Source organism: Antennarius striatus, chromosome 17 (assembly GCF_040054535.1).
Source record: "Antennarius striatus isolate MH-2024 chromosome 17, ASM4005453v1, whole genome shotgun sequence".
Classification (NCBI taxonomy): Eukaryota; Metazoa; Chordata; class Actinopteri; order Lophiiformes; family Antennariidae; genus Antennarius; species Antennarius striatus.
In genome coordinates this window covers 10,832,974-10,847,708 of record NC_090792.1, presented here as the reverse complement: position 1 = coordinate 10,847,708, position 14,735 = coordinate 10,832,974, and the positions used below count along the sequence as shown (strand labels likewise).

Genomic DNA, 14,735 nt, shown 5'->3' with positions numbered 1-14,735 from the left:
ATGGCCTCTCTGGTTCCACCACTTCATTACAACCATATGATCCTCACAGCTTTATTGGTAACCCTGGGCCCCCCGAGGCCACGACAGAGACTGTAAGCCTTGTTTTATGACCCGCTCCTCTATAGATGAGGCTTCACGGTCCTTCTGTCAACTCCCTCTGCGGAGAATGTCTTCGAACTTCCTGAAAGAAAGGTGAGAGATGGGCTGGAGGGTATCTTATTAATGGCTGCTTCGTGTAGTGGCTCTCATTCTTCTTTTATAGTGTTGGGCAGGTTGACTTTTGCAGAAGTGGGGTTCACTATACAGCACGACAAAAGATTCCTATAGAATTTCCTGATGTCATAATTCACAAATAAAGACAAGGCGTACAATTTATATTTTCCACCAATTTGCAGAATGATGCTTTTATTTAATGGATTTGTTGTGTGGAGCTGCTTCCTCTTGTCTACAATGAAAAGTGTTGAATTTACTTAATTTTATCAGTTTGTTGCACTAAATAATTTCAATTAAAATATTTTTTTTAATTTTACTTATGCTTTCAGTTATACTTTGTTTAATATTTTTAGAAATTTTAAACTAGATATAAAAACGGATAAATTTAGAGTCAGTAATTTGCCCACATCACAATATTGTCGGATTGTGGGAAGAAGCTGAAGCCCAAAGATGAAGCAGCTCAGACATAGGGACACGTAAAACTACACACAGAAAGGTCCCAGATCAGGATTCCAACCCAGAACCCTCATGATCTGAGGCAAAAGTGCTAACCAAAGCTGCTCCGCTTACAAACAAAAAATGATAAAAACTAACCAACATCCTGCTGCCTCCGGCAAAATGTTAAAGATTGATATTTTCTATTAATTTTTACTTGAAAGAAATTCATTTGTTTAAACTACAGTAAATGCAAAAAGTAAGTAAACACTTTGAGCTTAAAACCGTGTAAAATTGATTCCTGGATCTTGTTAAAATTATTTTGTGCTGTCACAAGATTTTTCTTTTAGTGAAAGCAGGACTCATCAATTCATTAAAATCTATTAAACTATTTTTAAACAATTGCCATTTATATGAGGTTGGAATCAGCGATCAGAGGTTAAAAGAACTCTGAAACAATCTCTCTTTCTGGGAAAAAACTCTTGCAGTATTGGAGGTTTTTCCCGTTATTGTAAAAACACGTCATGTTCGTTAGTTAATCTGAAAAAAACTGAAACTTCTCAGGAAAAACTGGTGACTGCTGTTAACTCTTCTGACGTGTGCGTTGCTGGCTTGCTTATGGCCTCCGGGGGAGTGGTTTGTCTTCTTTGTTCCTCTCCACTTCCTCTCAGGTCCAGCTCCAGTGCATTAACACGTGCGGCAGGTAACTGTCAGACTCATTTCTAGCTGCAGGCTGTTCATAGAGTCACTACTGGATTAATACTGGTGCATAGTTCAACATCCACACCCAGCCGGATAATTACTGTGGGATTTGTGATGCATGCCGACACACTTATTCTGGTGCACATGGGCAAGCACTGTTATTAAAGCGGTTTCTTTATCTACCACGCTGTAGGAGGGAACACCTACAGCCTGGTTCAGTGGCTGCTTATCCCCAAGGACAGTAAAACAGCCTCTGATGGAAACTCTCTTCCCTCAGGTTAAGGCTGCTTTCAGTCATCGGTAGTGAACACACACTGAGAAAACAGAGTCGGAAGTGGGGAGACATTTCTGCAGGTTTCCTGCCGAGGTTAACATTCTTGAATGCCATGCTGGAGTCAAGCCCCTGGTTATACATTCTTGTGACATCCTCTGTCTTTACATTATTGGTGTGACCTGCATTTGTTTAAGGTTAGGTGTGGACTCCAGTTTGTATGAAAATGTTCTTGTTTTAGTGGGAATTATGCTGTGGTGTGTGGTAGCCAAAAAAGGCTTAAACTGTGAGACTGTGAAGACCAAGGTGCACCCTGGGCAGACGTCCAAAATGCATTCCATTCATATCTGTAATTGAAGGTCACTTGCTGTGGTGAAATCACAAATTCAGAGAAACATAAAACTATTAAGAAGTCCTGGTGGTCCGCATGACAACCAGTTTGTCTTAATGAATGGATCAAGTGCTCACAGAGGCATTGAAAACATGACTTAACTCACCTGTCATAGTTATGTTACACCAGTTTCTGTTCTATAATCAGCTTGTTTCACTTTCATTAACACAAATTTTACATTCCACTACCTGAAATTCATGCACATGGTTTCTGTTGAAGCTTTCAGGATGTTTCAGCTGTGTGAGCGTAGAGACTGGTTTGACTCCGACCATGTTTCTGTATCCACAGAATGTGAAGAGTGCCACAGTTAAGTGTAAACCTCCTTCCCTTCAGGTTTAAGCAGTGGTGCAGCGTTGGAGGGGACGAGCTTTAAAGATGCTTGCAAGGCATAGGATTCTATTTGGAAACAAAATTAAACTTTTTGAAGTTTGAATTTGACTTGACGAAACAAGATAAGAGTCAGTCATCCATCATCAGTATCCACCAGCCACATGCATCCATTCAGAGCCACCACTCATACACATACACATACACACTCACACTCACACTCACACTCACACTCACACTCACACACACACATACACACACACACACACTGACACTATGATGAAGATTCATGCAAAGCGACCTCAAAGGCTTTTTTCAGCAGCTTGCTGGTGCGAGTGTCACACCCCATGACTGACTACGTCTTTTGTATCTGACTAGATTACAGTAATTACAGAGGAGTCCATGTTTGCAGTGACAGCACGTCTGGATTAGTTTGGGGCTTGAGAGGAAATCTCACATCTTTGGCAAGTCATGTGCTGCTTCTCACACTGCCCAAATCCAGACCACTGAGAGGTAATGACTAAGGGAAATGTTACACACATACACACACTACTCCCATCATTTCTTCAATCCTCCCCTCAGGCCACTACACATCCTAAGCATGACAAACACATCATTGCCCTGGAGTGCTGCAAGGATGAGTCGATTTGAGTCACAGAAACCTGTGGAAGTTTTTTCATCGTAAGTGTGAAACCTAAGAATGTCTGCAAACACTAGATTGAGCCCCTTGTGCTCGACTGTCTACGGTTATTGCTCAAATACTGTTGCAATAAAAATGAAAATGACAAACTTTTTCAAAGTTTTAAAAATCTTGAGTGCTTTTATATTCTGTCATGGACCACCACTGACGTGTCAAAGTGATAACTCTACTGTATCAGGAATATGAGAAGGGGTCAAGTGTGCACAGTATTCTCACAAACTGGAATTCTGCCCCTCTTGACTGCAGCACAGCTGTCTCAACAGCCCCTCGCCCTTCACATGCTCCCCTCCCTTGTGAGTGTATGAGTGGGTGGGGCACAGTGAGACAAGGCTCTGCATCATATCTCTATATGCTAGTTATCCAGACATTGGAACCACATCACCTCTTACTTTGTTTTGTTGGACCTCATTATGGAAGATGAGTCTCCAAACCAACCTCATTGCATTCATTTTCAAATGGTGTTCACTTCAGCTCTGTTCATTTGGCTCAATGTGTTTTGGGTGACGTGTGCAGGATCGCAGCAGCTTCACATTTCCTTGTCCTTCTTGTGTTTTTAATTAGCCCAGTTTGATGTCTATTCCTGAGACACTCCCTATTAGAGTAAATGAGTCGCCTTTTCTGGAGCAGTGTCTCTTGGCTCCCGGCAGCAGGGTATTGGTGACACAAATGATCTTGTGTGTCACTTAGCTGTGATGCAGCAGAGAAGAGCATGCCACACAGGCTGCTGGGAGTCAGACAGTCCTTCACTCATTGGGTGCTGCACCGCTTCCTCGTGTTTTCTTGTTTTGAAACAAATGGGAAGGATTCATGGGTGGAAAGTTGAGGATGACTGGGGGATGAGTCGCACATGAATCTCAAAAACAGTGGCAAAACTCCAAAAAAAGACACAACAGCCTATCCTTTCAACCTGACAATGTAAAAACTGTATACTCTGTGGCTTATACAGCTGTTTATCTATTTAGAACTGTGTTGTTCTTACTGCAAGCTTTTTTTTTTTTTTTGCACAGGTGTTATGTCTACTAATAACACCATCTGTTGGTACAAATGCCCCCATTGTGTCTTGGCTCTGCAGCATACATTATCTGCAGCATGTTCCACGTAATGTTAACAGTCATCAGAATTACCTGTGATGTTATATCATAAATGAGGAGCGGCTCCCTGTAATGCTACAATAATTAGTCATCACAAACTACATTATTTTAATTATTAGTTAACATATAAGGAATCGAGAGACTGGATGAAAAATTCTAAATGGCAGCTATGGGTGGTCGGTGCTGATAATGGTAATGATGGTGGTGGGGATTGTTGACAGAGAAAGGGGGCACTTCCCTTTACTACTTTAATCTTTATAAAACCCTCTGGGCTGTACCACCAACACAAGAGAGGGCTGTAGACTTAATACCAGCTGTTAGTCAAATTAATTAGCTGAATAGATCCTGGTCTAAGCCGAAGGAGAGCTCAATAGTAGGTGGACTCTGATTGGAACAAAGCCGCTGCCCCTGAGAAGGAGAGGGCACAGGACGGCCACAGGGACTGATTATCTCGACTGTTCTGGCTGATATATTAACTGTTAAAAAAGGCTGAGGGCTGAAGGGAGCAGATTGTGGTCAGATTGTCAAACTATGATTCAACCAAGCCACACCAGTCTTTCACCATCATGAACACATTTCACAATCACAGAGATATCAGATAAAGTGAATCAGTTAAATTTGAGAGGATGTGTTTTGCTTGTACGTGTGTGTGTGTGTTTGTGATGAGCAAATAAACAATAGTATTCAGAAATATTGATTTTCTGGTGAGTCGTACGATCGTAGATGATTCTGCCGTGTCAGCAGCCATAGAGAAACACAAATCAGAAGTGTTTCCTTATCTTTTTTAAACTGTACAGATTTGATTCTTTACAGGCATCTTCAAAAACAAATTCCACCCCACCTACTTCAGAAGTAACATTATTACTGGTTCTGAGTGTTGGGGGTGACTCAGTTCATTACACTTTAGCTCCTCTGTGTAAACAGAGAGCGGCATGAAAGGCTGAGAGGGGCCCCTTCATGCCTGTGGGAGTGTGGGGCGTACTTCATGGTTTATACTTGAAAAAGAGATGTGATCTTCCAGCTAATCTGGGTTTTGGAGTGGAATTCCCCGGACTTGGTGGACAAAGGCTTTCAGGAGAGTTAGCATTGACTGTGTTGGCATCAGTTTTGAAAACTGGATAAACCACATGAATATGGATTAAGAATATTCATCCAACTTGACTTTTAAAACCAGTAACTTCAATGGTTTCATAATAGAACTTAACTTTTATGTCTGAGTAAACTATTTTTTGATTAATAATTTGGCAAACTATCATATTTACGACTAGTATATTTTATTTTGTATTTTAAGCAACTATTGCCCCCTAGTGTTCTAGATGGGTAACCACTTCATTTTGAACTGCTGTAGGATGGGACGGTGTGGAGCTCAATTAAACAGTCATATGTTATCTGTCTGGCTTAACCAACACATGCCTCACACAACATAGAATTTGTGCTAGTAGTATTTTGTGTTGTAATTAATAAAATGCTGAGAAACTCTCAATGTTATAAATTGCAGAAACATACTTTGGTTGGCCTTTTTATCCATACCCAAAAGGTACAGGTAGAACCAAATCAAATTCAAATAATAATGTTAACTAACCGTGGCTTATAGTAGATGAGAACACACAATGAATTCATGCTTTAACCCTAAACACTAACAAGTCTGGGCAGAATTTAATGACATTTCATAAACCTTTATCCTTAAAAAACAATTTAATGAAGTACAGAAATTAAGGTATAACTAACATTCCACACATAAGAAAGTAAGAATGCAGTTTCAACACGCTAGGAAGAGAAGATGATGACTGTATAAATAATGTTTCATTACAAAAACTCATGCTTTTCTTCTGATGTGCAGGATGTGAATGTCTGGACTACTGAACTCTGAATCTTGTTTATCTGAAGGAATCTCCTCCCAGCTGAAGTTTTGTTGCAGCAGCTAGAAGTAATAAAGACAACAATGACTCATCAAGACGTGAAATCAAACATCTAAACTTTTTTTGTTTATGAGTATTTGCAAAAGGAGTTAACTTCATACCTCAAAAAACTGCCTTTCCACTTGTGGGTTGATGCCCTCTGTGCGCTGCTCATAGCAGCAAATAATGCAGGTGTCTGGTCCACAGAGCAGCTTTAAGCTTTCCACCAGTGGAATGATAGACTTCATGGAAAGAAATGATCATTCAAAATGAGAAATTCAATTATCACAGTCATGTTGAAGATAAATAGCCCCTTACCTGCTCATAATAGATGCAATCTGCCATGAGGACATAATGCATAGGAGGTATGAACTCAGACAGGTCTTCTCCCCTTTAAGGAGGTTAGAAATCACAGTTATACTTTATGGTATGCAACATAATGAACATGCAAATCTGATATAAATTACTGAATGACCTAAATCAAATAATATATTAAATTTACAAACCATTTCAGTACCTTGGCAGTAACTGACCCACAATTGATAAGAGCCTGGTTGTCCTGGATGTTCATCCTCAGCAGGGTCTGCAGCTCTTCCAGATCTGTCACAGTAACTTCAGCTCTATGGGAGGTAGCACACGATGATGGGCTACATTAGTTTTTTCTGTTGTCACACACACACACACACACACACACACACACACACACACACACACACACACACACACACACACACACACACACACACACACACACACACACACACACACACACACACACAGCAGAATCAATGTGAGCAGCTGCTAGATCCTTCAATTCTTTGGTATTGTGGGCAAAATTTACAGGTGTACACACAAACTAACCCCAGTGTTGCTGCCATCAGACCAACCGCTCCAGTTCCAGCTCCTAGTTCCAACACTCTCCTGCCAGCCCAGAGGTTCACCCCTGAGGACGGATCATAAAAATGTTTCGTCTCTAGATATTTTGCTAGAACGATGGCTGCATCCCAAACTACACAACCGACGTCTCCTAGATAGCACTGCTTCACCTTTAATTTACAACCGTCGTTTTTCTCAATTTCTCTCACAAAATAGTGCCTCCCGTGTGCGTCAGCCGCCATGTTGGTAGAAACAGGAAGACAAAGTCGACCTCCGGGCAGATTTATTTCAAAATAAAAGACACAAGACTTCCAAAACTTTTCTAGAGGTCAACGAAGAAGTCTGTACCAATTTTAAATTTTTTTTTAAAAAAAATCAGATGACAATCATTGCAGGTCATCAGCTGTACCGTAGCATAGTTGATGCATATAAAATAACCAAGCATACATTGATTCTGTACTGAGGCACATGCCACATTGCTCAAACTCATTGATTACAGTACTGTATTGTAGTTCTCAGCGTGTTTTATGTTGAAAAAGACAAACTCAAGTTATTTAACTATTCTAAATATGTGATTTGTTTAATTCTATAACAACGACAACAATATAATGTAATTACTGTAAAGTAAGCAGTTATTCTTTTTTTTTCAAAAATGAGCAAAGCAAAAATATTAACTACAAACTCACAACAATTCATTCAATTTCTATTATATTCCGTTCTTCCAATTCCACAAAAGAACAAAAATATCTTTACATTTACAAGGATCTGCATTACTTATTAGTACATTACTCATTACTTATGAAAAGCATTTCTATCTTTTAATCACAAAGGACGTGTCTGTATGAAGTTGTGGACTCCTGTGGCTCCTCTGTTCCACTTTGTTTTTGTGTTTGAACGTCTATGTTTTAAATAAAGTTTATTTGAAAAATGATTTTTCATGGTCGCGTGCTAGTTAACGTGGTTTATTTATAGCGGTGGTTACAGCTACTGATGCTAGCATATTCACTGATTTGTACGAATGTACAACAAACTTTACGAATACAGCTAATTAACCCACTTTTTGCGAGCTTTCAAATGTTCAGCAGCAGCACAGAGGAGTTGACAACCGGCGAAAACGCGTCAAGAAGTGGACAAACGTGGGGCTCGTCCCCGACGGACAGAAGCGGAGCTAATGGCACAACCTCGTACGGCCAGGCTCCATCTTCCTCTGATTCATCCCGCCATAGTGTGGATGTGGGCGGCAACAGTTCCAGACACGATCCGTCATTTCCACGGAGGGAACCAGGTGGGTTTAGGAATACACCTGCACCTTTACCTTACAACAGCAGACTCGGGGTCTAATAAAAGAACATTGTTTGAATTTAAAAATGTGGCCATTGTCCTGAGACAATGGCCAAAACCATTGTCTCAGGACAGAGTGATGCAATCACAGTATGACAGATCCTTTCCTTACATTCTATCTTGATTTAGGTCAGCTTCCTCGCAGCTTGCAGCTAGTCAAGCCCAGTGCATCATTCCTTGCATCCACCTCAGACAGCTCCCCCCTCTGCAGCCATGGAGGAACACCAAGACCCAGGAGGACACTGGGATCCATCACTGTCACAGGAGCACACCCTGCTCGGACACCTCTGACGGATCACACTGGTACATCCGCCCTGAAGGCATCACTGGGTGCAAACATAGCTGAGTCTGTTTTTCTAATTCTGATCTCTCTGTGCAGCAACAAGTTGCTCCTCTTCGACCACAGCCTCTGGTGCGTCTGTGATTGTGGCGCTGGTTGAAGGTCGTGGTTTGGCCAGGGGAGAGATCGGTATGGCCAGTCTCAACTTGAAATGTCCAGAGCTTGTTCTGTCTCAGTTTGCAGACACTGGAACATATGCCAAGGTAGCCCATGATTTTCTAAAGCTGTAAACTGCACACTTGATTCAAATTTAATCATAGCTACACTCTAAAATAGAGGGCCTCCTGAGTCATGCTCCTATCTGGGTCTTATGTAACCCCTTCTGCAGGTCATAACTAAGATTCACATCTTGGTGCCACTGGAAATCCTGATGCCAGACACAGCCAGTGAGAAAGGGAAAGGAACTAAGCTATTTAACCTCATCACAGAGAACTTCCAGGTAGAATAGATTCTGAGCAACAGACAGTAATAATTAGCCACTTTTAAAGCAGAAAGACTTACATCTAATCAGCACTCCTGTGAAATATTGTATTCTTTCCCTCCTATTGTGTTTTTGTCAACTCGTGTGAATTAATACATCAGTGTTGTTGTTGTTTTCCCTCAGGGAGTGGCTTTTACTGCTGTCCAAAGGAAGTATTTTAATGAAAGAAAAGGACTGGAGTACATTAAGCAGCTGTGCACTCCAGAATTTGGCACTGTGCTCATGGAAGTGCAAGCTAAGTATGCCACAGAGAACAGTATGTGCTGAAATAAATCCACTGTAACTCTGTATTTCTGTGGGGAACATAGGGTTTCCCTCCCCTGTCCCTTCTTCTGCACATCCATGCACATTTCCACAAAAACTACTGAACTGAACAGAAGTTGAAGAAATTTCACATATGCTTTGTAGGTGCCTGAAAGATATGAATCTCTTGATTTGTTTGTTCAATTTACTTTCTTTTTGGAATACTCTAAAAGCTACATTCCTGGCAGTTTGCTCAAAATCACCAGTGGTTCAGATGTGGTGCATCTACATCATCGTCCCCCCAAGTGGTGGGGGCATCTGTGTCACTGATTCAGTCTGAATGTCATGTTTTTGTCAGGTATTATTGCCTTGCAGCAGCAGCAGCTTTGTTGAAATATTTAGAGTTCATCCAGAACTCTGTCTACGCTCATAAATCTCTCAGAGTGGTCTTTAAAGGGAGTGAGCAAACAGCAATGATTGACTCAGCGTCTGCGTCTAACTTGGAGTTGGTGGTCAACAATAGAGACCACAGGTAAGAGACTCAGTCTATGCCAGCATTGTTACGCATTTTATAGTGTTTGTAATATGATATGGGTTTAGTGTGTCCGTGCTTATGTGTGTAGGAGTGAACATAGTCTCTTAGGGGTACTGAACCACACTAAAACACCTGGTGGGGCTAGAAGATTGCGCTCTAACATTTTGGAACCTCTGGTTGATATGGACACCATCAACATACGCTTGGACACCATACAAGAGCTGCTGCAGGACGAGGAGCTCTTCTTTGGCCTGAAGAACGGTGAGAACAAGTCAGAAAGTGTTCTAATCACACGTTAATCAGTAATCCTAATGAAGATGAGAGCATGGCATAATAAGTGAATATTTGTTCTTTGGTTTAGCGATCAGTCATTTCCTTGATACTGACCAGCTGCTCTCTGTTCTCATCCAAATCCCAAAGCAGGAAACAGTATGTAGAAGAATTCCTTTACCTATTACACTTTAAGATGATTTAGTAGAAAGGAATTGTCTAAAATGAAAGGAATTTATTTTTTTAGTGCTTGACAAACTAAATATCAGAAATTGTGCTTCTTTGTTTTTGTTCTCTCTATTTCTTTTAACATACGTTTTCACATACTGAAAAAGTAATTTTCCCATCTGGGGATTAATAAAGTGTACTTTCTTTCTTTCTTTCTTTACTTTTACTATATTTCCACAGATTCAGGTTGCTGAAGCAAAAATTACACATGTAATTCAGCTGAAGCATACACTGGACCTTGTACCAAGGCTAAGGGTACAATCAAACACATAATAAATTTAAATCTCTCTACAATGAAATCAATGAGAAAAAAAATCTTTGTACTCCACATTAAGCTTAGAATGTAAATAATAAATTGTTTAACAGACGGTGTTGAAGAACTGCAACACAGCTCTGCTAAAAGCATACAGCACCTCACTGGAGGACAGCAGGTACAGAGACATCGGTCTGTTGATTTACTGTCATGGTCTGCATACAGAATTGTCCCACAGTGTATAATTTTGTTTCCCTCAGGTTTGACATGATCCTAGAACAGATTAAGACAATGATTAACGATGACGCCACATACCTGAAGGGGAGCCTAAACATGCGCACCCAGAAATGCTATGCCGTTCGACCCAACATCAATGAGTTCCTCGACATAGCTCGCAGGGCTTATACTGAAATTGTGGATGACATTGCAGGTGTGAAGCTCATACCTTTCATTAGCAATGTCTGTAGAAAGTATTTATACCATGGTGCTCATTGAATTGCATTCTTTTGCACAGGGCTTGTGAACCAAATGGGGGAAAAGTATGGTCTACCATTGCGGACCAGCTTCAGCACAGCTCGAGGTTTCTTCATCCAGATGAAGCTTGAAGGAACTGTCTTGCCTGAAGGAAAACTTCCCTCAGAGTTTATTAAGGTATTGTCCACTAAACACAGGTAAGATGAGAATATGAGATAATAGGATAATCAACAGAACAAAAAATGATATCTGCATTATATGTGAATGGAGGGAATTAAATTGTGTTTCACCATCTGCTACCCCAGGTAAAGAGGTACAAGAACAATTATGGCTTCACTACTGTGGACCTGATGAAGATGAATGACCGCTGTGATGAAGCCCTGAAGGAGATCTTTCACATGTCTTATGTGTGAGGAGATAACAATCCTATGACATGCAAACATGCACAGTAATGTATTCTTAAATAAATGCACTGAATATTTAAGGATGACATTTTCCAAGTTTTTCTCCCTGATTTCCTCATTGTTGCTGGGTAGTCATCTTATTGATTCAAGTAATTATCTGACTTCATGTATAAAATTTTCTTAAAACATTTATTTTGATTCAATATATTAATGCTATTTTGCAGAAATGTAGCCAAATTCTAGAGGTGAATATGATTATTTTACTGAAACCACTAACTTAGTCTTTACACTTAGGACTAAAAAATATTTCCGAGGTAACAAAGACTTTAACAACCAATTAATGGTTTAAATGACCAGAATTATAAAAGTTACAAAAGCAAATTCATGTCAGTAGATTTACAGTATATCAGTCAACTTTACAGTGCTTTGTGTCCAGTAGAGGCTGCTGTTTTTCAGCGACTAATGTCTTCTGTGATTTGCCCTGTATCATACTTCTTTCCATACAGGGTGATCAGCCAACTGCTGAACACCATCCACGAGCATATTCACTGCCTTTACAAGCTCTCTGATGCTGTGTCCTTGCTGGATATGTTGCTTTCACTCGCCACTGCATGCACCATCTCAGACTACGGTATGCGTCACTGTTGATTTGTAATCTTGTGCCAATTAAACTATCAAATTAAACCTTCAGAGCTCTGATGTTTGTCGAGGGAGTGCTGTATGCACATGAGGCAGCGCCCGGCCAAAGTCATTTATGACTATGACAGAATTTCTCTCCTGACCTGACAGGCCCTTCTGCCTCACTTCTGCTTTTGGAAAGGTCAGCCACGTGGGTGGAAAACGCCGGGCATCAGCTGTCTAAAAGCATATCTCCATAGACACATGCAGAGCACTTGCCCCATTCAATCCCAGCCAGTTTGTACTGATATTACCCTTGTTATGTAAGTGTACATTGAAATGTAGTTACTGAGACAAGCAGAGGAGCTATCCAGCTTCAAACATTGCACACACCTCATTGAACTCTTACATGTTATGTTGTGGCAAAGCTCTCATCTTAACTACTAGCAATCAGGTTAGTATAAAATTAAAAAGATGAAATAAGATACATGTTTTGTAATATGAATTAAAGTACAAAACATTAGTTCACTGGTTTTAAAGGTTTCAAACAAAATGTGAAATATTCCTATAATGGAGCTAAACTGGAATCATCATCCCAATAAATGCATGAAAGATATTTAATACAGTAGCAACAGAAAAATAGTTTGATGTTTTTCAATGACAGCTTTTTTCTGTTGTGTCTTTCAGTGCGTCCAGAGTTCACAGACACACTTGCCATCAAGCAGGGTCGTCACCCCATTCTGGAGCGAATGGTCGGTCATCAGCCTGTAGCCAACAAAACCTACATGTCTGAAGGCAGCAACTTTGTCATTATCACCGGTCCCAACATGAGTGGCAAATCCACCTACCTCAAACAGGTGGCGCTGTGTCAGATCATGGCTCAAATAGGTTAGCAAGGAAACTATTTAATCTCGTGAAACTGGAGTGTGATGGTGTGTCAGTAAAGTCCTGGCATTATTGTTTTTCAGGCTCTTATGTCCCTGCTGACTATGCTTCGTTTCGTGTTGCTGATCAGATTTTTACTAGAATTGGTGTTGATGATGATTTTGAAACTAGCTCTTCTACATTCATGTTGGAAATGAAAGAGGTATGTACAGTAGAACTGTTCCAGTTCTTACATACATGAAGAGGGAAATTATTAAATTATCAGTGACTCTGTTTTTTACCCAAAGGTCTCTTACATAATCCACAATGTAAGCGACAAGTCCTTGATCATCATCGACGAGTTGGGTCGAGGTACCAGTGCTGAGGAGGGCCTTGGCATATGTCACTCCATTTGTGAGTTCCTCCTTAGCCTCAAGGTAGCAATCAATATCCCAAAATAATGCTGCACTGGCACTCCTGTAAATAAAATAAAGACCAGTTATGTTAGATTCCTTTACTTTCAATTGACGCTTCACTTCTGTTGAGCTGCATCTCTTTGTTCAACAGTAAAATGGCTCATGTTCTGTACTATTTTAAGCTGAAAGTGATGCTGTTTCTTTACTGTTTCCAGGCATTCACCCTATTTGCCACACACTTTCTTGAGCTGTGCCAACTGGAATCTCTTTATCCCAATGTGGAGAATCAACACATGGGTGTTCAGCACAAATGCAGTGGTGACACCAATGCTGAGAGAGTGGTGTATACATACCTGCTGAATCGAGGATGCTCTGAGGAAAGACATTATGGTAAAAGATCTGTGACATTTCTCTACAATCCTGTTATTACTAATGAGAATCATTACAGAACTTGCTTTTGGTCTTTTAGGACTGAAAGCTGCAGAAATGACTGCACTTCCTTCAGACATAATCCAAGAGGCAAAGGCAATTGCCTCAAGAATTAGCCAGCAACTTTTGGTATGGTCAGATAAACTTCCATTATTAAAATTAAACCTCAGTTGCAATGCTGTGGCATCTTTTTATATACTGTACTGTACATCCCAAGTACCCATGGTGTGTTATTTTTGCTGTAGGCCAAACATTGCAGTGATCCAGAAACACGGAGGCAGAGAGCTCTGTACCACCTGGCCAACCGGCTCCTGCAGACAGCTAGGAACTCAAGACTGGACCCCGACAGTTTACGGATGTATCTCAAAGGCCTGAAGAAGCAGTTTGAGGCAGAGCTGCAGGCAGCAGGACAGACAGTGTCCATGGACATAGAGGAATGACTGACTCAGCCCTATGGAGGGGAGGGGAGGGGCGTGGATGGACTGATCTGTCTGATGATGGTTACCGACTGTATTGTATTAAGACTAGTTTATTAACGATTTAACTAGTTTGTTAACGATTTTATATATTTGAATTCCAGATTTTGATAATTTCAGTTACTTGTTTAAAACAATATAGAAATTTTGCATATGTTTTGAAATGATAAACAAATCGCATAAGGCTATCCGGATTCATATATATATAATGTGTAGGTTATGAAATCCCATAAATATTCGATAAACACCCGCATAAATACAAAGTTCAACAAATACTGAAGTACTTTTTGTACTCGTGTGCGTTGTGGACTTAAAGGAAGTGCAACGATCACGCCCCTCCTTGGTTTTGTTGGTAGTTACATGTAATTACACGGCTGTCTTAAAAAGGCGGGTATCATATGCTATTCGGTCTCATGCTATGACTGTCCTTACTAGTGTGTTCGGAGTCACAAAACAAGC

At 40.5% G+C, this 14,735-nt stretch overlaps 2 protein-coding genes across 7 annotated transcripts; one reads left to right on the top strand and one right to left on the bottom strand.

Annotated features, from left to right (window-relative positions):
* Positions 1-5,785: 5,785 nt before the first annotated feature.
* vcpkmt (valosin containing protein lysine (K) methyltransferase) lies at positions 5,786-10,045 on the bottom strand. 6 transcript variants are annotated; one of them, XM_068338241.1, is made up of 8 exons: positions 9,977-10,045; positions 8,358-8,771; positions 8,086-8,241; positions 6,890-6,971; positions 6,535-6,648; positions 6,347-6,419; positions 6,151-6,270; positions 5,786-6,051 (listed from the first exon to the last, which is right to left on the bottom strand). In XM_068338241.1, the coding sequence occupies exons 4-8, from the start codon at positions 6,904-6,906 to the stop codon at positions 5,947-5,949; spliced, it is 429 nt and encodes a 142-aa protein (XP_068194342.1). In that variant the 5' UTR covers positions 6,907-6,971; positions 8,086-8,241; positions 8,358-8,771; positions 9,977-10,045; the 3' UTR covers positions 5,786-5,946. The 6 variants fall into 6 exon arrangements, with proteins under 6 accessions (XP_068194342.1, XP_068194343.1, XP_068194345.1 ...); XM_068338242.1 differs by lacking the exon at positions 9,977-10,045 and having other exon boundaries at positions 8,358-8,927; XM_068338244.1 differs by lacking the exons at positions 8,086-8,241; positions 8,358-8,771; positions 9,977-10,045 and adding an exon at positions 7,962-8,070.
* On the top strand, positions 7,979-14,521 carry msh4 (mutS homolog 4). The gene is made up of 20 exons (XM_068339342.1): positions 7,979-8,189; positions 8,375-8,548; positions 8,625-8,788; positions 8,914-9,024; positions 9,190-9,305; positions 9,668-9,841; positions 9,933-10,105; positions 10,206-10,273; positions 10,523-10,597; positions 10,709-10,773; positions 10,856-11,025; positions 11,110-11,246; positions 11,375-11,478; positions 11,980-12,104; positions 12,779-12,979; positions 13,060-13,178; positions 13,264-13,392; positions 13,587-13,761; positions 13,841-13,929; positions 14,046-14,521. The coding sequence occupies exons 1-20, from the start codon at positions 7,979-7,981 to the stop codon at positions 14,238-14,240; spliced, it is 2,775 nt and encodes a 924-aa protein (XP_068195443.1). The 3' UTR covers positions 14,241-14,521.
* The last annotated feature ends 214 nt before the right edge of the window (positions 14,522-14,735 follow it).